This window comes from the organism of the source record quoted next, unplaced genomic scaffold, assembly GCF_019419815.1.
Source record: "Pyrus x bretschneideri cultivar Hongxiangsu unplaced genomic scaffold, Pyrus_bretschneideri_v1 Contig27, whole genome shotgun sequence".
NCBI classification, from domain to species: domain Eukaryota; kingdom Viridiplantae; phylum Streptophyta; class Magnoliopsida; order Rosales; family Rosaceae; genus Pyrus; species Pyrus x bretschneideri.
Window position 1 is genome coordinate 1,766,612 of NW_025999579.1, and position 27,347 is coordinate 1,793,958.

General features: G+C 36.1%; 1 protein-coding gene, 1 long non-coding RNA gene, 1 other non-coding gene and 1 pseudogene across 4 annotated transcripts; 1 reads left to right on the forward strand and 3 right to left on the reverse strand.

The window, feature by feature from the left end:
* On the forward strand, positions 1-2,504 carry LOC103929894 (transcription factor TCP18-like). Of its 2 annotated transcripts, none has more exons than XM_009339156.3 (3): positions 1-196; positions 488-2,044; positions 2,279-2,504. In XM_009339156.3, the coding sequence occupies exons 2-3, from the start codon at positions 704-706 to the stop codon at positions 2,351-2,353; spliced, it is 1,416 nt and encodes a 471-aa protein (XP_009337431.2). In that variant the 5' UTR covers positions 1-196; positions 488-703; the 3' UTR covers positions 2,354-2,504. The 2 variants fall into 2 exon arrangements, with proteins under 2 accessions (XP_009337431.2, XP_048443948.1); XM_048587991.1 differs by having other exon boundaries at positions 1-190.
* A 5,692-nt stretch (positions 2,505-8,196) lies between these two features.
* On the reverse strand, positions 8,197-15,695 carry LOC125479044. The gene is made up of 3 exons (XR_007259763.1): positions 15,617-15,695; positions 15,463-15,520; positions 8,197-8,371 (listed from the first exon to the last, which is right to left on the reverse strand). It is a non-coding gene; the product is annotated as an uncharacterized LOC125479044 (long non-coding RNA).
* Positions 15,696-20,327: 4,632 nt separating this feature from the next.
* On the reverse strand, positions 20,328-26,417 carry LOC103931702 (annotated as a pseudogene).
* On the reverse strand, positions 24,214-24,285 carry TRNAF-GAA. Its single transcript has one exon. It is a non-coding gene; the product is annotated as a tRNA-Phe (tRNA).
* Positions 26,418-27,347: the final 930 nt, after the last annotated feature.

Genomic DNA, 27,347 nt, shown 5'->3' on the forward strand with positions numbered 1-27,347 from the left:
ATAGCTACTCAGCAATAAATTGCCCCCTACCCTCCCTTGCTTCTTTACCATACCACTACCTTACTAGCTTCTCTCCCTCTCTTTCTCTCTCTCTCCCCCTGTGATTCAAGAGTTCAACCCCCATGGACATATGGTGTTCTTGCTGTGCTGTCTTTCTGAACCTCTCTATTTCCTACGATGACGACCGATGGTAAATGTACGATCTCTCTCTGTCTTTTTCTAGCTAGCTAGCCTTCTCTCTCTCTCTCTCTCGCGCACACACAAAAGAAACTAAATAAATACAGTACATGTAGTAAAGGTGTACATATATACATATACGTACAATATATATACATATATGTACAAGCATATAGAGGTATATATGAGTAGCACTGCAGGCAGCATCTGTCTTTCTTAAGCTAAGCTCAGCTGGCCGTAAATACGGTAACACTCGACTGTCTTTCTCAAAGCTATCCCTTCCCTTAATTTTGATTTACTACTCTTGCAGAAAAGGTGAAAAACAAGCGCACTGAAATCACATTCAGCGGCATTCGCTTCCTCATCAAGCATTTATAAAAGCGCAAGTCTCGATCATCAGTAGACCGATATCCCAAGCGTACCAATTGACCACTAGCTGCTAGCTAGCTAGGGTTAGTGGTGTGCAATTTCATTGAAAATTCAAAGCAACCAAACAAGCAAAGAGCCCAAGAGGGAGATATATAACATGTTTCCCTCGGACAACACCGATAATGTTAACGAATTAGTACCCGTGTCTTATCCTCATGTCGATCAACCATTTTTCCACAGCCGGCCATTTGACCATGACATTACTACAGTAACCCCCAATTTCTTTACTAATTCCAACCCCAATCCCAACTCCGGGCAACAACGAGGAGGAGAAGAAAACCTTCATCAACAACATCATCACCCTCCTTTGTCTTTGCTCTACTTCCCCTCTCCGTTTGAAGACGACGACGTTTTACTATTTCAGCAACACCATCACCAAGAACCTGACCATATTGAGATTTCGCTTCACGAGTCTCAAGTACCACCTTATTTTATGAAGGAAGCTGCTGCTGCTGCTACCGCCACTGCCGCTGCTGCCGCCACTGCCGCTGATGACAACACCGGTACCGTCGTAGGGGATGATCATCAGAAGACTACTACTACAAGTGTTAACATTAAAATGGTGGACTGGGATTCCAACAAAAATGGCCATCACATGGACATGGATGATCAGCCGCAGATCCCGAGAAGGAGGACTAACAAGAGAGATCGCCACAGCAAGATCAACACTGCCCGAGGCCCCAGGGACCGGAGAATGAGATTGTCCCTCGAAGTTGCCCGTAAGTTCTTTGGCTTGCAAGATGTGTTGGAATTTGACAAGGCCAGCAAAACCGTGGAGTGGTTGCTCATTCAGTCAGAACCCGAAATCAAGAAACTATCAAGAGATCACCATCGGAAATTCAACTACAAAAACATGGTGAGATGTGCCAAAACCACGTCTCCAGCCACTTCGGAATCGTGTGAAATACTATCCGGCGTAGACGAGGCTCCAACAAACATTAACATTAGTAATGGTGGCAACGATGATAATGATAAAGTAAGAAGCTGCGGGATCAAACCCTCAGCCAAAGAGAGAAAGATTGTCCACAGGCAATCAAGGAAGCGCGCATTTCACCCTCTTGCAAAGGCTTCGAGGGAAAAGGCAAGGGCAAGGGCTAGGGAAAGAACAAGAGAAAAGATGCAGAGATCAAAGAAGCCTAGTAATGACCAGGCAAAACTAAGCCGTTTGAATTCTTGGAACCCATTTGAAAGTGGGGAAGAATCATCAGCTTACAACAACAATATGAACAATACTGCTAACGATCAGCCTGATTCACTGGTGGCGTTGCGACCTTACCCCGATGGGGTTGAAGAACCATTAAGCAGCTCCCTAGCCGGAGATATTCAAGACATGGTTGTTGATCATGGTGCTACTCATGATGCTATGGTGGTAATGGGAAAATGGAGCCCTTCTTCAGTGTTCACTCCTCTCCAGCAAAGTACTGGAATTTCCCAAGAGGTAATTAACTTCCCACAACATTTCAGTTTCTCTGATGTATATTTTTTCACAACAAAATATAAAATGTATATGAAAATTTTGAAGAAAAAAGAACGTACACAATCGAAAATATTTGATGCTATAACAAACGTGCACATATAATTAAACAGATAATATGTCCAAGATAATTTAAGTTTATAAGCATTAGTTTGCTATAGCTACTTCTGACAACACCACATAACTCTTAATTTGCAGCACCAACAGTTTGCCGACTTTCAATTCTTTGACAAACCGTGGGACGTCTACAACAATACTCATAAGCTATTCTAAGTGGAAAGTTTGTCTCTCAATTATTAAATCTCAATTACAAGTGCCTGAAAAACATTCTGATTAGCTTTGTGTATTGTGTTTCTTTCTGTTTGGAATAATGTAAAATAGCAAATTAAGTATCTTAATTTTCAATCATGGTGCACTTTTCCTCTAAACTAGTATACGTAAATTAATGATTAATATCTACACCCTTTGCACTAACTATGGAAATATTTCGGTTTAAACTCTGAAATAGCTTCCTTGCTTATGTTTTTGTGTTGATATAGTATAGATATTTGTATCCAGCACATTTTTTTATGATTAATATCTACATCCTTTGCCCTAACTATGGAAATATTTCGGTTTAAACTCTAAAATAGCTTCCTTGCTTATGTAATGTGTTGATATAGTATATATATTTGTATCCAGCACAATTTTTTTTTTTTTTTTTTTTGAGTAGAGGTCTATATTGAAAACATAGTTAAATAAAAGTCTATAACAACATAGTTTTCCACTTGAGGAATATGTCTATATGGTTTTTTTTAAACCCTAGATATTTTTTAGTATAGGGTTACTTCTCATGCATATAATATACATTATCCATATGTATGCTGAACTCTCTAAGTGCATACCAGTCAATGAATTCTGGCAATTGATCATCAGCTTATCTTTTTAGAAGTGATTGAATAGACACTTGAGTGATCCACTAATTCCCAATATTTCAAGTCATATGCATGCTTCAAAAGTCCATTGAGGCCTGATTAGGAGAAATATCAACCGACAATTGATCCTTCCCTTCATTTCTGAATGGAAGACAGTGCAGGTATCATGTATACATATGGAAATTTTTGTTGGGGGAAAACACTAGTAGTTGATTTGTTTAAACATATGATCAAAAGAACTTGAATTAATATAGAGCTATGCAAGTAAAATACACCTATGAAAATTTTGAAGTAATCCTATGTATTTATGTGGTTGAGAGCATGTATTTAACTTCATAACAGTTATATATGGAGTGAGAGTTTTAAATATAGAATAATAGTAACTTAGTACTACAGTCTAATGATATTCCTCTTCATTTGTAAATAAGAGGTCTTAGGTTCAATTCTCGCCAAGACGAATTTGAACCACATATGCTAGCCTATTGTGAAGCTGAGTCAACCCCTTCCCTTTTAGTGTAGATAATATTGTTTATTCAAAATAATAATAAGATAATAAAGAATAATAACAATGATATTTTTTTAGAGAGCGGTCCTAATTAAGGGTGATAATTAGGGATGAGTGACACACCCCAACCAAAATCAAGGCGTGCCGGCACACCTTGATTTTGGTCGGGGTGTGTCATGAGAGTGCAGCTTTTTTTTTTTTTTTTTTTTAAACAAACCATAATATCTACACTTTTTTTTTGTTTGGGGGGTGGTGGGGGGGGGGGGGAGAGAGAGAGAGAGAGAGAGTGGACTAAGCCTCACATTTGGCTAGCCATAATAATATTTGTCGAAAATCGAACCTAAGATCTCCACTTACTAGTGAAAAAGAATACTATTAAACTATAGTACAAATTCCTATAGTACCTATGAAAAGTCCACAAAATTGCCCATGTTAATTTAAATAAGCTATCAAGACTGGAAAGGGATCCTCAATTTCTTCCTTCTCTTCCTCCAACACTATATATTCCTTTAAATCATAAGGTGACTTGTGATAGTTCGGGGAGGATAAATAAGAAAATAGGAAATTAAAAAGAAAAATCCTTGAGGGTCAATTTAATCGGATGGAAGGTTATCTAAAAATATGAGGAATTTGTGGTCGACTTTACGGTGAAAATTTCTTAACTATATATGTTTTCACTCCTTTATACTAGTAACATACATATAATTACAAGCGAATTTCAACGCTAATCTACACTACGGGAGTGGAGAGGATTTGAACTCAAACCGTTATCAGTTGAAGAGAAATGCCTAACCACCAAAATAATTCACCATTTGCTTTAACCATCAGAGCAGTCCACCACAAGCTATCATATATGGTTCATAAAACAATCACTCTGTGAAAGAAAACATGTCTTATTTGTTGCTTCCGCGAAAATACGTTTTTTTTTTCTTCATAATTTGTCGTATAATAGCACTGAAGATAACAAGAAAACTCACTGTTTGCTAATTACCATTTAAGTTTTGGATATGGGCACAATTGGTAAATCGAAGCATTTTGAAGTACTTTTTTTCTCTTCACAATAACAAAATATATGTGCTATACGAATTTGTATCCATATTTATCTAATTTAACAATATATATATATATATATCTCTCGAAAAAGTGTCCTCTTCTCCTCTCCCAAGTTCCTAATTTCATTTTTAACTTTTACAGGTTATAGTGCCATGGTGATGTAACTTTTCTAAGTTTAGCTTTAAACGAAATACAAAAAATTGAAAACGGTGAGGATGAAGTCCAAAAGTTTTGAAGAAATATATTTTAGGGAAAGAGGTACGATGAGCAAGAAGACAGTACTAATGGTTAAGTTAATAACAAAATTCTCAAAGTGTGCGAGTACGAAAATTCAAGAACAGGTACACAAAGAATGGACAACAAATACACGTAATTGGTTGGTTACAAAAGAATCCGTACGTCCCATTTGGATTTTAAGAGTCGTCCTATCTTGAAAATTCTAAAATGAAAATGAAGGTGCAAAAATAGTGGGAACTGGATCCTCTTCTGAGCTTAGGATGAGGATCCTCATGAGCAGCTCATTCAGGGCCGTTCAAATTTAATTCAACGGCTACAATTATTATAACTTTTAGATGACCTTCTATTTGGAACCGTTTGATCAAAATTCAACGACCCAGATAGGCTACTCAGAAGAATCCCCATCCTGAGTTCTAGAGAGGATCCAGTTCCAAAATAGTGGATGGCAGATACGTCATGGAAATATTTCAGAGGCCTTGCAAGTCAAAAATAAACACAGAAAAAGGGTAACATAGCAACACATCATTCGGTCTAGAGGTGAGAATGGAGCTGCGATAAGGTAAATCCGGCTAAGAACGGCTAAAGTACGTGTGCTAATATGCATCGGATATGTGGTTTGGTCATAACTTAGTTTTTCCTTTTCCGTCTTTCACTTAATTCTTTCTTTCTTTTCCTAATTAAGATTTAAGAGTATATGCCCAAGTCTCACTTTGTACATTCCTTAAAGTTCATGAAAAATTGAATCATTTCTTAATTGGCCTATTTACCGAAACCCTAGTCCATACTGTTATATTGCACAATGCCGGATTTTGGTTTTCTTTTTTTCCACATAAATTCTGATGATTCCATGTCAATTCATACTACTCCTTTAGAAAAAGGAAAAATAAGGCTAACAGAAATGGAATCATAATACAGCAACTAACAAATGACCGAGCCTTGTAGGTGAACTGTAAATATCTTATCTCATTTTTGTTGTAAGTTTGACACGGACAAAGGGGAAGATGGTAGATAGAAAACTGCAAAGTTCGGTACGTTCACCCCATCTAGATTCTCTTTTTTTGGGAACAGATGCTTTTTTCACTCAAAATAAATAAATAAATAAAGAACGTTAAAAAGCACCATAGCTAGATTCCACAGGCTATTTTTCAAGTAAAAAAATAGATACCACACGTTCACATAAATATACATACATACATATATATATATATATATATATATTTTTTTTTTTCACATAAAAGAAAAAGGTTTATGATATACATAAATCATAGAAGAGTTACCGGTCTGATTAATTATTGCCCAAAAAAAATCTCATTAATTATATAAAAAAGCCTGTAAATTTTGATCAGATCTGATTGACTACTATAAAAGATTATCAAAACAAAACATTAATGATAAATGATATATCGAAAGCCACACACATCCCAGATCTTGTATGTTACACCTGCTAATTATGCCCCATCCCCAAATAGAGAGATCTTGAGAAAATATAGACAAAAGCAAAAACCGAAAGAGATGTGTGGAGGAACTCAGGAATACTGGATACCGGAAGCTGTTCACAGCATTGCTCCGGCCACAAGATCTCTTCCCTCAACATCTCCTTAATTTATTTCATACTTAAATGTGGAAAACGGTAAATCAACAAACCCTAAAAGGAAGTATATCATATTTCTAATTTTGAGCATGTAAACTCTCACCTTCTGCGCTCACTCTTGAAGTTGATGCAGAGCCACACAAAACCAAAATAAACAAAAAAATGCAAAAGAAAAAAAAAAGATCTTACAAAATTAGGATGAGATTCCCAAATTAAAAGCAGGGAAAAATCATCATATTAATCAGAAATTTCCTCCTCCAACATCGATCTGAGAGACAGAGATGGAAGGACAGGAGAAAAGAAAAAATTCTTCCAACTAAACGCTGAAACCCTAACATAAGCGCATGAGACACCTGAGAAACCCTACTGGTGAAAGGGAGAAAGAGCTTGTCTTTGAGTGGTTGGACCATGTAGAAGTGGGAAACACCTAATCAGGTACATTTTCTGACTGATGAGGGGAGCTGCAGGTGAACAAAGTGTCTCTTGCACATATGAGAAATGACCCCCTTCTTTTGGGGTGGCCCTGTCTAACCCATTATTAGCGGTAGTGCAACAAATAATTACACCACTGCGGCCCTCTTTTTCTACACCCACCTAATCCGAAAACCTAAATAGCCCTAATTATCTTCTAAAGAGGAATGCCAGTAATTTTATTGTTCGAATTTTTCACTCTTCTTTCAATCTTTAATTGGTGCGCGATGGTATGAAATGTTATTGTTATATTTTTTACGTCCCTTGAGAAATCAATTCTTTCACGAATCAATTAAATATGGAATTGTATAGTCATTTAACGATTATTAAATAAAAAAGACGAATCAAGTTATTAAGTTAACACATTGATTTTTTACAACGTTATTGATCAAACAAACAGTTAAATGATTTCTTGTTTAGATAGATTTTTACAACACTGATCTTTAAATAGTAAATTAAAAAAATAAACGGTTCATAATCAACTAGAAGAAAATATGAATGAAAAAGAATAACGTACACATAGTATTATCCACCAGTATCTTTTTTTAAGGGTGAAACCGTGGAAGTATTATCCGCAACTACTTTAGGAGATGCCTACCATGAAAGCACAAAAGTTGACAAGAAACACTAAAAAGCCAGTGCAGTATGACAAAACATTAGATAAGCTTCACATTTGGTCGTGTATCCATCTAGGTAAACTGAGTGATTGTGTCATGTTTGACATGTTTGTGTTGTTTTCGTTATACTCAATATTTGAATGGATCATGTCGTTTCAAATCCGTTAAAATAAATAGGTGATATGATTTGATTCGAACTCGACTCGTTTCGTATTAGATTAACGGATGTGCAAGAAATTGTCAAGTCTACATGATGTGCAAGATCATGTTGGAGCTAATCTCAAGCTGTATCCATGCACAAGATCATTGGAACGGACTGATGAACAATATTGGAGCTAATCTCAAGCTCTAGCACAAACTAATTTATCTCATGTCATCAAAAGAGAAATTTTGGGTCAGCAAATGCTATCAATTAATTTGATTTTTTTTTTTTGAGTATATTGATATTTTTACATTACGGAGAGGGGGAGTTTGGCTAAGTTACACAGTGGGCAGCCTAATTTGTTATCGAATTCGCCATCCAAGAGATTCGAACCTAAGACCTCTCACTTTTCAAGTGAAAATGAATACTACCAAACCGTAGTACTAAGTGGCAATTAGAATTAAATCAAGCAAATCTTGATTACATTTCAGCAGTTGATTATTTCTATTAACTACATATATAATGCACCATCATATGTCAAACAATCAAACTTTATGGTCGTGATATTAATTTCATGATATGGAAATTTTCTCAAAAGATGGCTAAGCAGAAAATTGAAGGTGCCAAGGACTACTCACATTTACTTGTGCAAATAAGCGTCTTTGGCAAACATTAATTTGCCCGAAAACCTGACATGGTTGTGCTTTTTGTTCTCGTTGGCTTTAAGGTCCTCCATTATTTTCTGCTACTCGTCATAAATCCTTAATATGAGAAGATATTAGAAAATGCAGACCATCTACAGCAAAAGTCAATTGAGAGAGAAAAAAAAGGGCTTTCATAAGCAAGAATAGCATAAATATCACAGAATTAACAACTGTAGGTACGGGAAGCTAAGTGGAACAACAATTCCGCCTAATCATTCAAGAAAATTGGCAAGAAAAAAGATGTCATTAGCTAGTTAACTAGGTAAACTTCTATTAAGTAATTAAGCCAGCAAACTTCCTACCAGAAACAATCAAACCCTAGCAGAACAGATGAAACATAGTACCCACAGTCTATATACATAATATGCAATATATATTCAAAATAAAATTGAAGTTTACTTGGATAATTGATTGCTAAATAAAAGGCTGAAAGATATAGTAAAAGCAAACTAATTTAACCATTAAATTTCAGTTTAATTAATTTCGATCTGTACATTTAGTGTTTCCCTAAGCAGCAAAGAGTCGAATTAAACCAAATTTTATAAAGTCACTATACTGAAAATTAAGTATTTCCCCTGTTTTCAGATTTCAAGGAGTCATCTAATACTAAAAAGGAGAGGCACCTATGGGAGCAACGTTAGATACAAGACCCAACTGTCGGACTGTGGGAGCAATATATCCTGTTTTCATTTTTTTTCGATCGACGAGTTAGATTTTAAATTAGATTTATTAAGTATGCTTCATATGTTGATTAAGCACTAAGCATGAACGAATAGACCATGTTATTGAGACTAACCGTGATCAATTAAGATACAAACGGAAGGAATTAAAGGTGACCTACCTTGGATTAAGCATCTTCATCATCAGCTATATAGCCTTAACTAATTTGATTATCTTCTTGAACTTGAAATGACAATGGGATTACAGGATCAATAAAAACCAAATTGACAAAAGCATAAGGATTGAGGATTATATGACGATGAAGTCATTTCTCACACCAATAGAAAAAGTCTCCCCTTCTCTATGATTTACCCTAATGGCACAAACAATTATGCAATAGGGCAAAGCAAACTTAATTAAATCTCACCTATAAGGATTCAATATCGAAGCAAAATCCTGCCTTGTCTACATCTTATTTGACTAATTACAGCAAAAAAAGGAGTAACCAACCCAATAATATTACATGATGTGATAAACCATCCCAATAATCTTACCTTATTTACATCTTATTTGGTCATTAACAACATATGTACTGTGACAAACCAGCCCAACAATTTTACATGGTGTACAAGCAATTGATCTCTTACTCAATTGCGAACAAATTATTGTTACCATAAACATTGAAATTCTACGAGGTGTGCTACGAATTTTACATTTCTTAAATGGCATCATGTCTACGTTTGATACAGGACTAATTGGTTCGATCTAACGAAAGAGAAATCGGATTGCATATATTTGCGGGCAGGGAAAACAAACATTGGAGATTTATGATAATATTTTTTTTTACAAGAAGTGATAGGGATTTCATTAACAAACAAGAACAAATACATGGGTTGCCACATGGTACATTCTTCAGTGACCAATTCAAATTTGAAGATAATTTACACAAACAAGCATAAAGGTAATCCCTTAATGGGCTACCACAAGCACTACCGTACTAGCACAAGCACGCATGTTTAGATCCGCCATAAATATGGCAAACGCAACGAATCTAAACTAGGCACATGTAATGTCACCACCAACATGCGAGACTGTTGTAATTTATAGATCAAAATTAAGATGATGCAGAAATTAGGTTTGTGCTACCTATTTCGTTTTGATGTCCTATATGGATTTGACTTCTTAGTTGGATTCCTTACTTGGTAAAGAGATTTTGTTAATTACCTATTTGATTAGGATTTGAATTACTTCCAATTAAGATTAAGATTCTCATTGTAACCTAAGTCCTATGCACTATAAATAGACCTTAGGGTTAGTGTATTTTGTGTCTCACCATTACGTTAGAGAGTTTTCTCTCATTAGATTGTGGGTGAAGATTACCGATTGGAGGCATGAATGCCTGACAAATTCATAGCTTATTCGTTTGGGAATTTGGTGATAGTCAATTTGTGAGTTAAAGAGTTAGAGAGCAATTAGTAATAGACTACTCCCTTTTTTTTTTTTTTTTGCCAATGTTCTAAAAATCGGCCTAGGTCGTTATCTAGGTGCTACGCAGTGGCCAACCGCTGTGATTAACCCATAGTCTGGAAGAAAATCAACAAAGGGATTAGGCGGGCATTGAGGTGGCCTAGCAAGGCGATTGAGTGGCCTAGGCAGTCTAGGCATTTCAGATATTTTTTTTGCAGAGCAGCTATGTTCTAGTTCTTGTTTTGCATTTGCATTCTACGTTTCAAACTTTGATGTTCCATAGAAGAAGACGAGAGGAAAAAGAATAGAGAAATTAGTTTCTATCTCTTCCACACCCTCGTGACAGACGTGACCACTCCAAAATTTTTGTTTAATTTTTTTTAAATTGTTTCCAATTAATTGAATTGGGATATCTAACATATATATTAAATATTGATGTGGTGGCACCCCACCTACCTTTATGTGGCTTAGCATCCACTTAAGAAATACTCTCTGCAGACTACAAGTCTACAACATATATTTGACACTTTTACTTTTCTTTAAGTTCACTATAAATTCCTACCTTTTGAAAAAAATTTCATAAGTTATTATGGTTATATAATCATTTGAACTTTCATCTCATGCTATCAAATTCATCAAAATACTAAAGGTATATAATAAATTTACTTAAATTCACCTAGTTCACATAGGCCCCTGCCTAGGTGCTAGCCTAGCACACCGCTAGACTAGTGCCTAGCGTCTTTTAAACCTTGGTTTTGGATTCTCTACTCATTTGGTTTAGGGTTTATACTATGTGGGAATTGAGTTCTGAGAGTTAGACACTCTTTTGTAATCTTAGTTTGTTTAGTGAAAATTCCTCACCGTGCTTCACTAGTGACTTATGTTTTACACCAACTCATGTTAATCTCTTGTATTCTTAATTTGAGATTTTAGTTTCTTCCTTTTTGCCTACAACATTGAGATTTGGTACTTTGTTATAATTCACTTCCATTTGCGCATAAAAGTACAACAATTGGAATCAGAGCCCTAAGTTTCATCTAGGCTTCATGATGAACCTTTATTGGAGAAATTTGATATTTGAAGAAATCGACAGGAGGAACGACTTTGGTATTTAGCAATTCAAGATGTGTGTTGTGTTAGTCCAACAAGGATTTCTAAAAGTGCTAAGAGAAAAAAAAAAAATTAGAAAAGACCTCTTAAAGCAACCACTTAGAGCAATTTTGCTGTTGTAGCTGTCAAATATGCATCGGAGTTATGGCTCAAGTTGGAAAGCTTGTTTACCCATCCCATTCGGTTGTCTTTGAGTCAACATTTGTTCACTCCGCATGGTCAAAAGGTGGAGTTTGATTATGAAACTTTTGTGAAGTTCCAATTCGCATTTTTAGTTCATTTGTTTGAGCTTTGCATAGATTTTGTGGCTCATATTGTTAGTTTTTGTAATGGAATTTGTGGAGAAGGTGTTGGAGGAAATTTCAAGTTTTTAAGACTTTTGGATTTTTTGAGTCAAGGTGGAGATATGTCTTTTGAAGAATTTGTTGATCACTTTGCGTTTGTACTTTGGTATCCCAGTCTGAAATTTGATTTGGAAGTTTGCAAATTTCTCGCCAAGGTGGAGATTATTTTGATTTACAATTCAAACTCAAAATTAGGTTGCAGATTTAATTTTGTGTTAACTATTTGTTCTATTTGGATTTGGATTTGACTTCTTGGTTGGATGTCTTGCTTGGTGAATAGATTTTGTTAATTACCTAATTTGATTAGGATTTGAATTTACTTCCAATTAATTAGGATTAGGATTCTTATTATAACCTAAGTCCTATGCACTATAAATACGACCTTAGGGTAATTTATTTTGTGTGCCTCACCATTAGTTTAGAGAGTTTTCTATCATTGGGTTTCAGGAGAAGGTCACCATTTGGAGTCATGAGTGTGTCTGTGTGTGGCAAATAGCTCATTGTGTGAGTCAATTTGTGCGTTTGAGAGTTAGAGAGAAATTTGGGAAAGACTACTTCGTTTGTTTTGAGTTCTTTACTCATTTGGTTTAGGTATGTAATTTGAGGGATTTGGATTGTGTGAGTTAACACTCTTTTGTATTATGTGTTAATTTAATAAAAATTCATCGTTGTGCTTCGCACATGGATATAGGCTTCAAAATCATGTTAATCCCTTGTGTTCTTATTTTGAGATTTTTGTTTATTTGCTTTTGCCTACAACATTGATATTTGATGCTTTGTTAGAACTTACTTCCGTTTGTGCAAAAAAGTACAACAAAGACCGCATCAAACAATCGCACGGAAGCAAGGCCACATCACTCGCTATGAGAGACATTACCTACTAGACAAGGTATAAAAAGAACCTATACTAATCCGAGAATGAAATCCACCCATCAGCTCATCTCCACCCGATTTACTCGTCACCATTGGTGACTTTACCGCTTATGTGAGATTCGCCGCTACCGCAAACCAAGCAAGGGAAGCCACCAGGATCCGTCCAGATAAGGCGGCACCGCCACGATTCCATCCAGAAGAGTGGTTCCAGCCTAAAAATCAAATCATAGGAGGGGATCCAACCCACAACAACCAAAGAAACCAGCCCAAGTTTATAGATTCAGCCCCTAAACAAGGGAAAGGCCTTAAAAGGGGGAGGCTCCAACAGAGCCATGAAAAAATGGCTGCGAAAGTGGTGGGGCAGACTGTAGGGCAGCACCATGGAGGGAGAAAATGGAAAAAAAAAGAAGGTAGGGTCACTGAAGGAGTGGTCGGGAGAAGAGGAGAAAAAGAGAGAGGCAGGGTGTAAGGACGAGCAGGCGTGGAAGGGGATTAATAAGAGGGGGAGAGGCTCGGAGGATGCGGTGAAAGGCTACCAGCGGCCCCAAGCACAGCTGAGTCTGGTTGCTGATCTAGGGTTTTCTTTTGGAGAGAGAAAGGGAGGCTTCCGGAGAGAACATGTAAAAACTTGCAGAAATAATATACAGTACTTATCCAGTTAACTCGGACTTTAACAGTGTAAAAACTTGCAGAAATCACAAAGATTATAGAGTAAGTAATGAAAATAACACATACATGAATTAGCTCAGAATCCAAGAGCGAAAATTCGATCGAATTAAAAAATCAAATCCAGAATATTGTGTACAGATTGCATATGTATCAAAGTCATAGTCGAATCCGACTATCAAAAGTTGTAAGAAATACCAAAGCTCTACAGAGTATCTTAGTTAGCTTTAGAACCCTTAACCGTTGAGGAAGAAAATTTGGACTGAATTAATGCTCTATTCAATATTTTGCAGTTACAAGATTGCTTTTTGAATTCTACAATATTCATCTATCACAGTGACGATCGACTGACAGATAATCTGTTAACAACTACAACTAATTCTTCTAATTAACTGACACGCTCAACGGAGGCTATATATGGAGGGATTCTTTCATATTGGTCTCTTCTAGAAGTTTAACCTATAGGACTTTATCTCCGCACAGGATTTTCGTTTTAAAGTTTTATTCTGTTGAATCAATCGAGGATTTAAGGTGATATCTCAATTATCTTTCACCTCATATTTCAATTCAAATTTCATATTTCATCTTTTTACCAGTACATACTATTTGTTACATCTCAATCAAATATCAAAGAAGAAAACATAATTACTGCAATAAAAAAAATACTGTAATTATAACATATTTTCTGATAATAATTATATAATATAAGTTATCAAGTGCTGTAAAAATGGTAAGAAAACCACATATATTACCACATTTGTCTACCAAAAAGAATTTAATATTCTTTCCACTATTAGTAAAATTCAAATTTACAAGATACAGATATCATTCAAACAAGTACAGAATGTGTTTCTATTATTTACTACCAAATAATTTTAAAAAGAAAACTATTATTGTGCACTCTCACAAAAGTATTTTTCTTTTCGAAATATAAAAGTTTGGTGTGTACTTTTAGATTTCTAGACCATCTATAAACCTTGGGTTAAAACCTAAAATTTTTAACCCATAAAATTTTGGTTTTAATCCATAAACAGTTTTTTTGTTCCAACCCTTATGGGTTAAATTTTTAGCTTGAGATTATTAAAAAAGGAATTTAGGATTTTTTTTTCCTTATAGTAACTTTTAAAAAACAATAATTATGTACACTATTCTAATTTAGTTTTATGAACATTTTAACCTACAAATATTTAAATTCCAATAAATATTGAAAAATTATAAAGCTGAAACTATGAAACTTGTGGAACACAATGAAAGAATATAAAACACTATGAAACTTGCGGAACACAATGAAAGAATATAAAACACGTGAAATAATTTTTTTTAATTATTTTAGCCGTTGAATTTAAATTTGGATTGTTAAATCTTTATTTTTATCATTAGATTTGATCATATTAGATCTTATTTGTTAGATTTATTGAATCTATAAATATAAAACTAAAAAAAATATACATATATAATAGGGCCAACCCACTAAGCCAGAGAGAATCATCACCTAAATTTGCCCCAGAAATGAGTTTTGGGTTCAAAATCATATTTGCCCCAAGAGTTGGAGTAAGTTGGGATGAATTTAGAACCTATCGTTTGAGTTTTACTCTAAGGATTGGAGGATTGTAGTAGGCTTAGAGTGCCAATAACTATATACCCTTAAAATAATATTATTACAAAATTAAAAATTAAAATTTGTATTGTATTGTATCCATGGAAAACTGTTTAATGTAAGCAAAGTTATAATAGTTTTGTGAGTCCTATTTACATGAAATTATCCTCAATCTGGAAACCATATTATATATATATATATATATATATATATATATATTCTGTCCAGCTCAATGACTATAATCATGGATAAATAGTAGGAGTTTCGTTTTATTACTAGTAATTATTAACCCTTGATTCCATTGGCACCTATTTTTGACAGAAGCCGGACTGCATGTATACTACATGTACTGTTCAGTTGATGATCAGTCTGGGAATATCATGAATCAAATCGACATACAAAAGTTGATCGATCGAGCATGGTATACGTACCTTTGTGTTAATAATATATTCTGAAGTACACAAGATAATTTCCCAGAAGCTTTTCAGCCTGCAAGTTATGGCAATTCTCCTGTATATATAAGCTACGAAGAGAAGCATCTAACTAGAGAAGCAAATACGGTGCATGAAGTTTACGCAAACTCACCTTACTTTTATGAATGACGATGTCCACAAAGGAAGATGTACAAGAAGTTGCAGCGTGTGTTAAGCTCTAGGACAGCAAGTATTATGATATAAATACACACACACACACACACATGGTGAACTGCCAATTTAGCCATGAATTATCACCTTAGTGAAAATTAGATCCCTAAATTATTTTTTCAGAAAAATCAGTTCTTGAATTATTAAAATATGCCAATTATATCCCTAATATTATTTTCGAAACTACTATATTCAATTTTCCGTCAATTTAAGTCACGTTACTTGCATGTGATACACATTTGAGAGTAGATTGGTAATTTTACATAAAGAAATAGTGTATGTAACTTTGGAGGGTAAATTAGATGTTAGATTTGCAATCTATATAAAATGTTAATGGCTTATAGGCAAGAAAAAACGGTATTACACTCTAAAATATGTATAGTGATTTAGTGGCTTATACACACACACACAGACTCCAAGTTGAAGCTCATATTTGTGCCCTGCAATAATCAATTGAAAAAGAAACATTTGACCAAAAGAAAAAATAAATAAAAAAGATCAATTGACACATACAGTAGAAGACCAGAGCACAGTATTCATTTGAAGCAGGTAAAGATATAGAGCTAGCTTTCCAGTTTCCACAGATAGGAGTAGGACAAGATCGATGTCAAGATTTGAAGGGAAACCGAAGGCTACAAATCTGGAAAAAGAAAGATTCAGCAATAAATGTTATAAAGCATGCGCAAGTATTAACAGTAGCAATTGTTGGATTTCCAAAAACTAGAGTCTATTTGTATATAGATAGCTAGCTACGATTGTACAATACAATATACTATACTATTTAGAGCAACAGAATCACAGATTAGTGTCAAAGTTTCAGTACACAGATATAATCAAGTAATTAGTGGTGTAACCATTTAATATTACGGAGTTCTAACTTCATCAGATTTTCGATGTGCGACATGCTTTAACACATTTTCTACGAAGGACCACTCTTGGGCATACACGAAGGAAACTCAACAAGGAAACCCTTTTTTATTTGGGATTCAAGTATTTGATTTAGGTGTCCCAACTAGGACTCTGGAGTATTTCGAGTGTCCCAACTAAACCCTAAAGCCTACTGGATGTTTTCTTGTCTAATCACAAGTGCTAATTGACCATAGGGAAATACTATAGCGCTTAAAAAAAAAAAAAAAAAGGGGGTATTGGCACCCTTTGTTTTAATAAAATTACAGTATAACCACCACAGTTTATTTTGTAACCTTACATTACATTGTTAATTAAAGTAGGATGTTACACGCGGACGTGATTACCATATTTACATAAACATTGGTGGACGAATACATTTCTGTTTATATTGGAGCAGTTGAATTTACTTGTGGAGTAAAAACTTTCTGAGTGTTGCGTGACATGCATATATCATCTGGTATAATTAAGTTGCTGATCGAAAGAAGGCTGAGCAATCGAAGCCACCCGCACTGTTAAACAACGTGAGTAACAGTAAATGAACTGACTCATTAGCTACTGCATATATCTACAATTGTCAAGTACATATATAGATATGGGGATTTATTTGGTTTCCAGCAGAAAAATCCCATCGATTCACAAGAAAATCTTAGCCTGATAATGCATCAGATTTCTTTGCTCCTTTTTTCATATAGCTAGCTAGCACTTATTGTATTCATTTCAAACCCAGAAACACTGTGACGAACAATTTCTTACGTCCCCAATCTCACCAGCTTGGGGCGTGGCAGTTCCTACGTACCTAGCCGCCTTCACTTTTCTTCAGTCTTTTGGATTGATAAAATTGTTTTTCCATATTTTTAATTTCTCCGTCACATGTGCCATAAACTGACGTCACTAATTCTAATTGGAGGCTGAAATTCTTGAGTTCAAATCTTTTGCATCTAAAATGGCTTGCAAGTGGCTTGTAACTCAATTGGTTAAGAGTTTTTGCTCATGCACTTGAAGTCTCGTGTTCGAAACCTCATAGTTTAAATTAATTTAGTGTAATTATCCTATCATTTATCCAAAAATATCTTATGTGACTCTCTGTGACTTAACTCATTTGTTAACACTTTGCTATTTATTTAAATCCTATTTAATAGCGTAAACTTTCCCCACCCCCAAAAAAAAAAAAAAAAAAAGTAAGATAAATTAAGGAAACGTGTCACTCAAGTAGATAGAACATAGAGAGGCCTTAGAGGATTTTGAGTGCATAAAATTTGAACCCGAAATTCTCTTATTCCACCCCTATAATTGTTAATCCATGTAGGCATTCTCACCCATTAACTTCCGTCCCTACTAATTCCAAAGTCTTCATGCACTTTCTGATACCTCATAGTTTAATATTAATTTCCATGTCAATAGTACAAAACATAGTGCCAAAAGCATAGGTCACAGAGAATTCATGAAATGTTCTATTTTGAAAGAGTCCAATTAGCATTCTTCTTCCAATACAGTCATAATTATATTTTTATTGATTTGCTAACGTAGCCCTCGTTACACAATGTAAATATTTGCGTTCACTCCCTCCTTCTCTTTTGTTCATCTGAAGATTCATCTAAACTCAAGCTTTGCAGAAATTCAAACCTGTCTTTTTCCCTTAACTCGATGGAGCACCGAACCTTTAAAATCTTGCATTTGTTAATACACAAAACAGAAACACAACTTGTAAGAACAAACCACCACAAAGCCTGATGCAATCAATTACAGTCTTCAACGAACCATAAAGCATGGCCATACTCACCATGCAAGGGTAAAGGCAGTCCATGGTTTTCGCCTGGCATGTGGCCGTGGGGGACCCCTCGTGGCTGTGCGCTGTGGCCTGTGCCTGTGGGTGAGAGACAGACTCGATCAGAGTAGCTTAGCTCCTCTTTTCTTGCTTATTTCTTTCTCTCTGCCTTCTGCCACAAGTAAGATCTGTGAGAGATCCACGACAGCAACATATAACTTTATACTGGTTTGATACTGAAGTGCTTTTATAAAAAGTGAGTATAAAAAAAAACTGAGTTCAAAAAGGTATTTGGTAAATACTTAAAAACAGCTTATTTTCATAATTTTGGATGAAAATAAGCTGAAAACATGAAATATAAAAAATAAGCTTATTCTCACGGTACAGCAAAAACAGTTTTTTTTTTTTCAAAACACAGTAATATCAAACCAGCCCTTTGACTGAATAGTGCCATTCATATATTTAGCTGCACACCCCTAGCTACTTCCCCTCTGAAAACCTAAAAACCTTCATCTTCCTAACCCTAGGCAATAGTAACCCAACCCCCAGCCTCAAAGGAGAAACAAAATAGAAATGCCATCGAAAATTGAAAAATTAGGGTAAACATATGAGGCGCGAGAACATGAAGTTCATACTTATGACATGTTTGCGATTGCTTAAAGTGTTTTATAACAATCTTACAAGGTTTTTCCTATGTTTGGCAAGTCAAATGATTTTTTTTTGTTGGGGGGGGGGGGGGGGGGGGGGGAGCGGGGTGGGGGAAGTGAATCCCTCCACCCTAACGTATGTTAATTACCATTTTAATGACAAATTTGTCCTTATTAACAATTATTATTTTTGATATCCCAAAAATGATAGTTCCTGCCTACTTTTCCATTGTTACCAAACATGCACTAGCGGATCCATAAAGGGCTTTGGAGGGTCTCGGGACCCTTAGGAAGCTTGAAGAAACACTTGTGATCGACTTTCAGGACCCTCTAACAATTTGAGTAGGTGCAGTGGAGAGCCTTATTGCCTCAATGGATATGCAAGCAGCAGTGCTTATTACAAAGAAGAAGAGATTTTTAATTTTTGTTTTAAAAGACCTAGCCAAAACAACAACATTTTTTAGTCAGGTCATTATAAAAAATTTTAAAACTAAAATATCTCTGTTTTTTTTTTCTACAGAGCTCAAGAACCCCGATCTTTTCCAGTATCCCCAAATTATATTTAAGAATTCCCAGCCCCAATCATCACAACCTTCCAACTTTAAACCCAAGTTATCCTATTCCCCACCACCATTTGCTGTTCCACCACCCTTAGTTGCCTAATTTTATTTCTTCCAAATTCATATAAGCTTTTTAATCCTAGACTGTAGTCCCAACTCCCAATTAATAATATATATGTATAGTAACAAATTTTATCTTTGTAGAGTCACTAATTGCGTTATGTTGCTGAGAAGAATTTGTTGGTTTTATTACCTTTGAGATTAATCTTTATTTATTCAATGAACCAAATTCAATAGAAAATAGTGATATGGAACCAAATTCTTTTTTTTTTTTTTTTTTTAATTTTTATGTTGAGACCTCCCGATCTTGAAATCCTGGATCCACCACTGCAAACATGTTAAGGAAATTTTGCATTCCGTCCCCCTAGAAAAATTCTATGAATTCATTTTCACATACCAAATGCAGCTCACCTGTTGAAAGAGCATACTCCATGAGCCCAATAAGAAAACCACCACTCTAATAACTGTAAACAGCACCTAGGTTTAGCACCCCTAAGCATTAAGCGCACCTTTCCCACTTTCAAAATCTATTGACATTGAGGTGTATCCGATTGAGATTTAATTTTTTAAATTCTTGACTAAGAACGAAATTAGAATATTACTTGTACACCATTGTGTGCATTGAAAAGCCGAGCAAACTGATTGGGGGGACGCAAAGTAAATAACAACAACAAATCCTTATCTCATAAATGACATCGACAGATGCACACATGAGAAAATAAATAGTTACAATTACATTATTAAAAGAATTAACTTCGCAAAAATTAAATTAAAGGCAGTAAAATAAAAACAAAATTGTAAAGAATATTAATTCTAGTGTCAGCTAGTCTCCCATTTACCACTATACACACCTAAACCACTGCCTTGCCGGATACAAAACAAACTACGATACAAAAATTTAAAACAACCACCCTCGCCGGTTTCGAAAATTTACGATGAGGGAAAACCACCCTCGTCACGGATTGTTCAGTGTTCGGATCTTTGTTTTAATACGAAACTTCAGAGTGGCGGAAGTAGTACCTTCGGATGGCGCAGGCCTGGTGGTTTCAACCCCTGTGATCACCAACTTGTTGGATCCACTGGGCTCGACCATTTTGAGTTGCACAGTTGCGGACTTGGTAACTCCGCGGAAGGTACTTTCGCGCGCTCATTCAACAGCTTCGCCATTTCTTTCTCCTTCTGCTTCTTCACCTTCTTTATACGCTTCCGCTCCAAATACTCAGGATCATCTCGGTGGCCCTTATGGCCATCCCTCTTTCGTTTCTCGTCTTTCTTTTTCTCCTTCTCTTTCCCGCGAGGAAGAGAATCCAACATTCCAGCTGAACCACCAATAATATCGTTCCTAGGAACCGAAAGAGCTTGGAGACTTGCATACTTCCGTACTTCTGCATCTCGGTTATCTTGGATACGGCTAGGTGATGGGTCTTCGGGCCGAGGCAGCGCAGAAACTTTGCTAGAAACGGCAGTGCATTGTAATTCCTTTCCTCTATCATCCACATCACTAGCAAGTTTTGCGCTACCAATGCTGGCAGTCATCCGGGATCCAAGATCATGCCAAGTGTTAACTTCCTCGAGATTTTGATTGCTAGGGCTCACAACAGAAGGTTCTGAAACCGCTAAGCCATCAAAACTACCAATCGGAGGTTCTGGAGCACCAAAACCACCAATGGAAGGTTCTGGATCACCAAGACCACCACTGGGAAGTTCTGGAGCACCAAAACCATCAGTTGTAGGTTCTGGAGCACCCAATCGTCCTTGGAAGCTGCTGGAAAGGCAAACCCATTGCTGGAAGTTTCAGGAACAGTTAAATCACCGTGTGAAAGGTTTGGAGCTTCGGAAGGTGGTTCCACATATTTACTTTCTGGGATGAAAGCAGCAAAGATGTTTTTCTGCTCTCGGAAGCTTTCCGCTTCACCTAAATGAAATGGTTTATGATCAGTAATCATAATCAAGTAAAAACTTTTCTATATGTAAAAACAGCAAAAGAATAAATAGGGGAAAACGGTGTTCCGACCTTCCTGCAAGGATTTGTAGGATGCAGAATAAGTGATGACGAAGAAAGATATTATTAAAAGCCATCTGGCCTTCAAGTAGACGAAGCAAAGCTACAAGAGTTTCGCTCCTGATGTTGTCGGCAAGATCAGATCCACCTCTAATCTGGCATAACCTCATAGCATGCACGGCCAGCTTCACCTGCCCTGCAATCAAGAAATATATACAATAATGAAAATGCACCCTGGTAATGAAGCAATGAGATTTCCAACATTCACGGGGAAAGTAGTGACAAGAACCTCTGAAGGACATCTCTTCATCTAAATATTTGATAAACAGTTGCAAAGCTGCATCAATGCCTTTGCAATGGAATTCAAAATCAAGGAGTGCTCTGCTTGCTTCAGCCCGAACTTGCCATTCAGCTCTGATATCCCGAAAGGGTTTTACAAGTTCAAACACGCGATCCTGTAGCAAGTCAAAGAGCTAGATGAAGTCCCCAACACTACATGTAGTTTAAAAAGCAAAGCATAGGTGAGAAATTACTCACCAGAGGAACAAATCCCAACAGTTTTAGGGCAACCTGAGTCAGGGCCCTAATACAGCCGGCTGACAAGATACCATTGTATCTAGGCATCAACCTGCAACATGCCACTTATAGAGACAATCAATTAAATCTATTACTTGATATAAAACATTGAATTAAGTATGAAATGAGTTAACACACCTGTCAAATTGCAAGAGGTGATCAATGCGCTTCAGAAGAGACGATAACAGGAGAATACTCTGAAATGGAGTAAAGGGATCACATGATTATGAACTTCATATTTGACAATTATGGGGTTATCCAATGTGATACCCACGTAAAAAATTGGATGACATATTTTTTTTCAGAGGTTATACAGTTATACCCTTGAGAGTCCGGGGTAAAAACAGTATTCATGTAAAAGCAACTCCGAAATGGATTACACCAGGACAGAAGTGCATATTACATAGGCCTATTTAATATAGTCTTACGTAGGCTAATCCAAAATCTAGTCTTACGTGCTTCTTGAGGTAAACCAACGCATTGTTCATCATAGGCTCGTAGCCAAAGACAGACATGGAAGCCTCAACAGAACCACCGAGAATTATCATATAAAACAAACCTGTTGCCCGATTTCAAGTTCTCCAACAGACTTGATTAATGCAGCAAGCCAGAAGACATCAGAGTAAGGGTTCCATTGTTGTCATTGTACTGTCACAAAGTTAAAGACAACATTTAGAATTGATGTTCAGAGTGTGGCCTCAGGGGAAGTTCAACCTTCAAATCAGATTAATATACAAAATCCAGATTGTTTACTGTTAGACAATGGTCATGCATAGCACAGAATCAAGACAGAATAATTTTGCACAACTATTTCTTTAGCTCTCAAGTTTAGAAAGTCCTATCTGTAGGACTAAATCTAGGCCAACTGAAAAATATTGTTATTCTTGTCACCATAACTTTTTCAGTTGATGCTATATGAGAAATGTCCACGACAATACTACCTTCAAAAGTTGTAAAACAAACTCCACAGCCTCCCTTGGACTTTTCTTGTCTGCAGCTCTGACCATAGCAATAGCATGAGGAATGGCCTGCAAGATATTATAAAAACAATATAATATACAGATGGTTCTTGACAGATGAAATACATGACCATCATTAAACATGATGGTGATGTTGATGATATAAGTAGCATGATACAACCATAGATTTTAACTATCAAACACATGAATGACACTAGTTGAATGTGTTCAGGACAGCTAATCCAGAACTCAGATGCATATGATATCAGTATCACTATGCCTATGTCAGGAAAAACTGAGATCCAAAACACCAAAATAAGACTGTACTACAGGTGAGAGTGAAGGTAGAACGTTACGTATCATAAAGGCACATAAAATGAAATTACTCGACAATTTTGTGTTAAGTAAAGGAAGGCTACCAACAGAAGCATTTTATTGCAACTTCCTTGAAACAACAGGTGATACTTAAGTACTCAGAAATGTCATGGAAGTCATTTGGCCTGGCAATATTAACAAGAAAAATCTTTGTTAAATGGTATTGTTAAGGGAAGCTCTCAACCACTTGGGAGTTCAAACACATATGTACAGAACGTACTTGGGGAGTCCGATGTTTGCATCAAGCCTTCGGCTTTTATAAAATTTCACTAAATGGAGTAGGCCAGCCCAATCAGTATCCTGCAAGACAATAACATCATTCTGAACATGCCAACATAAAAGTTGAAATCTCAAGACACAGATATAAACACTAAACAAAGAATTGCAATGCAAATATAAAAGCTACTGTTGAAGCGACGATTATCAAAAGCACTGAGTCAACGAATCAATTTCAATAGTTGAAGAAAATTCTCACTTCAGTTGGGTAAGATACTAAAGAACCACCCAAAAACCCTTGCAGATGTTAAATTGTTAAGGGAAGCTGATTATTATAACCAAATTGGCAATAAACTAGAAGTTCAATTAGAAAGTGGCTATTACAAAAAGCATAAAAATTAGTTTAGACTACTAAGTTGTGAAAATTGTTAAAGGTCCACTCAACAGAGCGTTGATCAAGTTAGATGCCTGCAGTGAGCGTGGATCAAACACGTGACTTCAGATCTTCAGTCTGACGCTCTCCCAATTGAGCTATCCCCGCAAATAATGCACCAACCAGGAATCGAATCCTGGTTTATATCATGGCAAGGAATTAATCACACAAAGTGGTAATTACTTACTGAATAACTCTTTCTTTTTGTGACAAATTTCCTTACTTTTCTATGAGAAGTATTTACTTCAAACATTATTTTTCTATTGTTTGCTAACTACTGTTTTAAGGGATAAAAATCACAGAATATGCCTCTTAAGTTCAGATTTTATTCTGCTATACTTTTGTCGTACAATTACATTTTACACACTGGTTATTGTACTCATCACAGGCATATGCACTTCTGTCATGAAAAATACACAATATGTTGGCACTTAAACATGAATAGATTCGTGTTCTATCGTTGATCTCACCTGGTTTAGTGCTAACAGCCACAAGATTTTGTGCAACAGTGAACTCCAGATCATAGCTGAACATGTAATAGTCATTATGAATAAGCGAGTGTTGTCAATAATACGCAAAACTACCAAAAGAATAGCACAATTAGACAATTAGTACCAACAACTTTGTGAATTGTCATCTATACAAGGGAACCAGCACCATGCACGTCGTATCTGGTTATCAGTATGTAGAACAGCATCATGAAAACAAATTCCTGTCTCTGCTTTTTCTACCCAATAATCAATACGAACTAACCTCGCATTCTGAACCAACACCAAACTACATGAGAAGCCATAGACAAGATAAACACAGTCACAACACACCACGCCAACCAAACCCTCCAGAAAACAACCAGCTCTGATACTGATCGTTTCCTAATAACTATTGGAATAAAATCAACATTCACCGTCTATTAAACTATGAACACACACCACAAAGATTCTACATAGGGCAGGGAAACAAAAATCTGAAACATACGCAAGTAATTCTTTTTACTTCTTTTCAGTCAATACGTACAAGTATAAATGCTTAAACGTGTAAGCCCATATGGACCTGCGTAATGATCCCTGCCAGCTAAATTCAATACAAAAAACGAAATGTAATGCCACCAAAACCATTTACATTGATCAATCACGAACTCTAAAAACCCACCATGAAAATTCTAGAAAATTGCAGGGCAACAAAAATCTGAACCATACACAAGTAAGTCTTTTTTCTTCTTTTTCAGTCAATATGTACAAGTATAAATGCATAAACGTGTAAGTCCATATGCGCATACACAATGATCCCTACCAGCTAAATTCGATACAAAACACAAAAATTAATGCCATCCTAACCATTAACATTGATCAATCCTGAACTTTGAAAACCCGCCACATATTTTCAGCTCACAACTCCAAAAATAAACCATAACCTGCTTGACTTCTCCAGAAGAACGCTGCACCTCATTATCCCCAACCAGTTGCTCCTGCAGTTCACTTCCGGCCTTGAAAGCCTTACAGCAATTGATCAGTAAATTCGGGACCAGCTCTCTCTCAGGAGCCGATATATATGTTGACCCAGCCGCATTGGCAGCGGAGCTTGGCGACGTGACCCAGCTCCAGCTCCTCTCGCTCTCCTCATCTTTATGATTACTCTGTCTGCTCACCGTCGACTGAAACACTCTCAATCCCCAAATTCTCTGCGTGTAACCCTACAATCCCAATTTCTGAGACCACAATCTTCAACTCAAGTGTACCTACAATCCCATCAAAATTGAACAAAATTAAGCAACTTTAACAGTAAGCATGCAGAATCACAACAATTTCTGGCTCCCAAAGCTGCTTATCTACAATCAATTTTTACCAAAACAATGCCCACTTCACAATTTCCCCGAATCTCAAAACCCAATCGATATTCCGCAAAATAGATAGAGATTCGTCACGAATTCAGTGAACATGCAACAGTGTGTTCTTCCTTGTCTGTGTGTTAATGGAGGGTAGGGACGAACCCGTAAATGCGACGCTTATCGACGTCGATGGAGAGGTAGGCTTCTGGTGGCAGACGACGGGCCCGGAGTTGTCGGGCTTGGCGTCTTCGTTCTTGTGCTTTCGAGTTCGAGGCTTCGCCATAGAAGTAAGGGAAGCCTAGTGAGAGAAAGTTAGAGAGAGAAGGACCGTTAGGAGCTCGACCACTGCACTTTTCTTCTCGTCAGAACCGTACACGTGTTCTTGATACTGATCTAACGGCTGATGAAAGATCTTTGTTGAATTCAAAGTGTGCTCCAGATTGTATGTGTGGGACCCTTGGGATGACAAAACTATTTATTTAAATTGCATTGCGTCACATCATACAATCGAAAGAAGCCTAATTTGTTATGTGAGGTCTACAAAGTTTGGAAATTATGAAATGCCCATATATTTCATCTTATATACTTAATTTACCACTTATTATGGTGGCGGATCATACTTTTTAGGCTTATTTTTTGCAATGGCCATTACACTCTTTGCCGATTGTGTCTCAGTTACCGCATATACTCTTGTTTCGCGTTTCAGTTTAACCTATTTCGTCAATTTCTTTAACAAAATTATTAAATAGTTGATATAGCGTCGACATTATAATAAATTTCATCTTATATGCTTGACATGGTAGTGGATTGTACTTTTTAAGGCTCCTATTTGTAGTGTACATTTTTTAAAGTACCATGAATCAATACTTAAACCAAACGACATTTGAATTAGCAACTTAAAGGGCATATTTATTTAATAGAAAATGAATATAATTCCCATTTATGTAGATAGTGTCTTAGATTGAAATCTCTCGCTATTATAGCAAGTTAAGTGATTCAAAACAAAAAAACTCTTTAAGTTTCATTGTTTCAATTATTATATCTATAATGATCTCAAACTCTTTTACGAATAGGAGAAATTTAGTATCTACATGACGTATATTATCAATTATCAACAACTCTCAAAGCACAAAATTTGTCTCAGAGCCATAATGCCAATTACAACACTTATAGAGCTTCATTGTCACTCACTTTCAAATCTTTCTTATGAATTGAGAAAGATGTTGGTCGTGTCAGAGGCAAAAGCTGGCAAAGTTTATCATTCAATCACATAGGGCTCACTAAATGAAAAGACATCACCCAACAAGTGGTAGAAATTTACGAACAACAAATAAATAATGTGAAC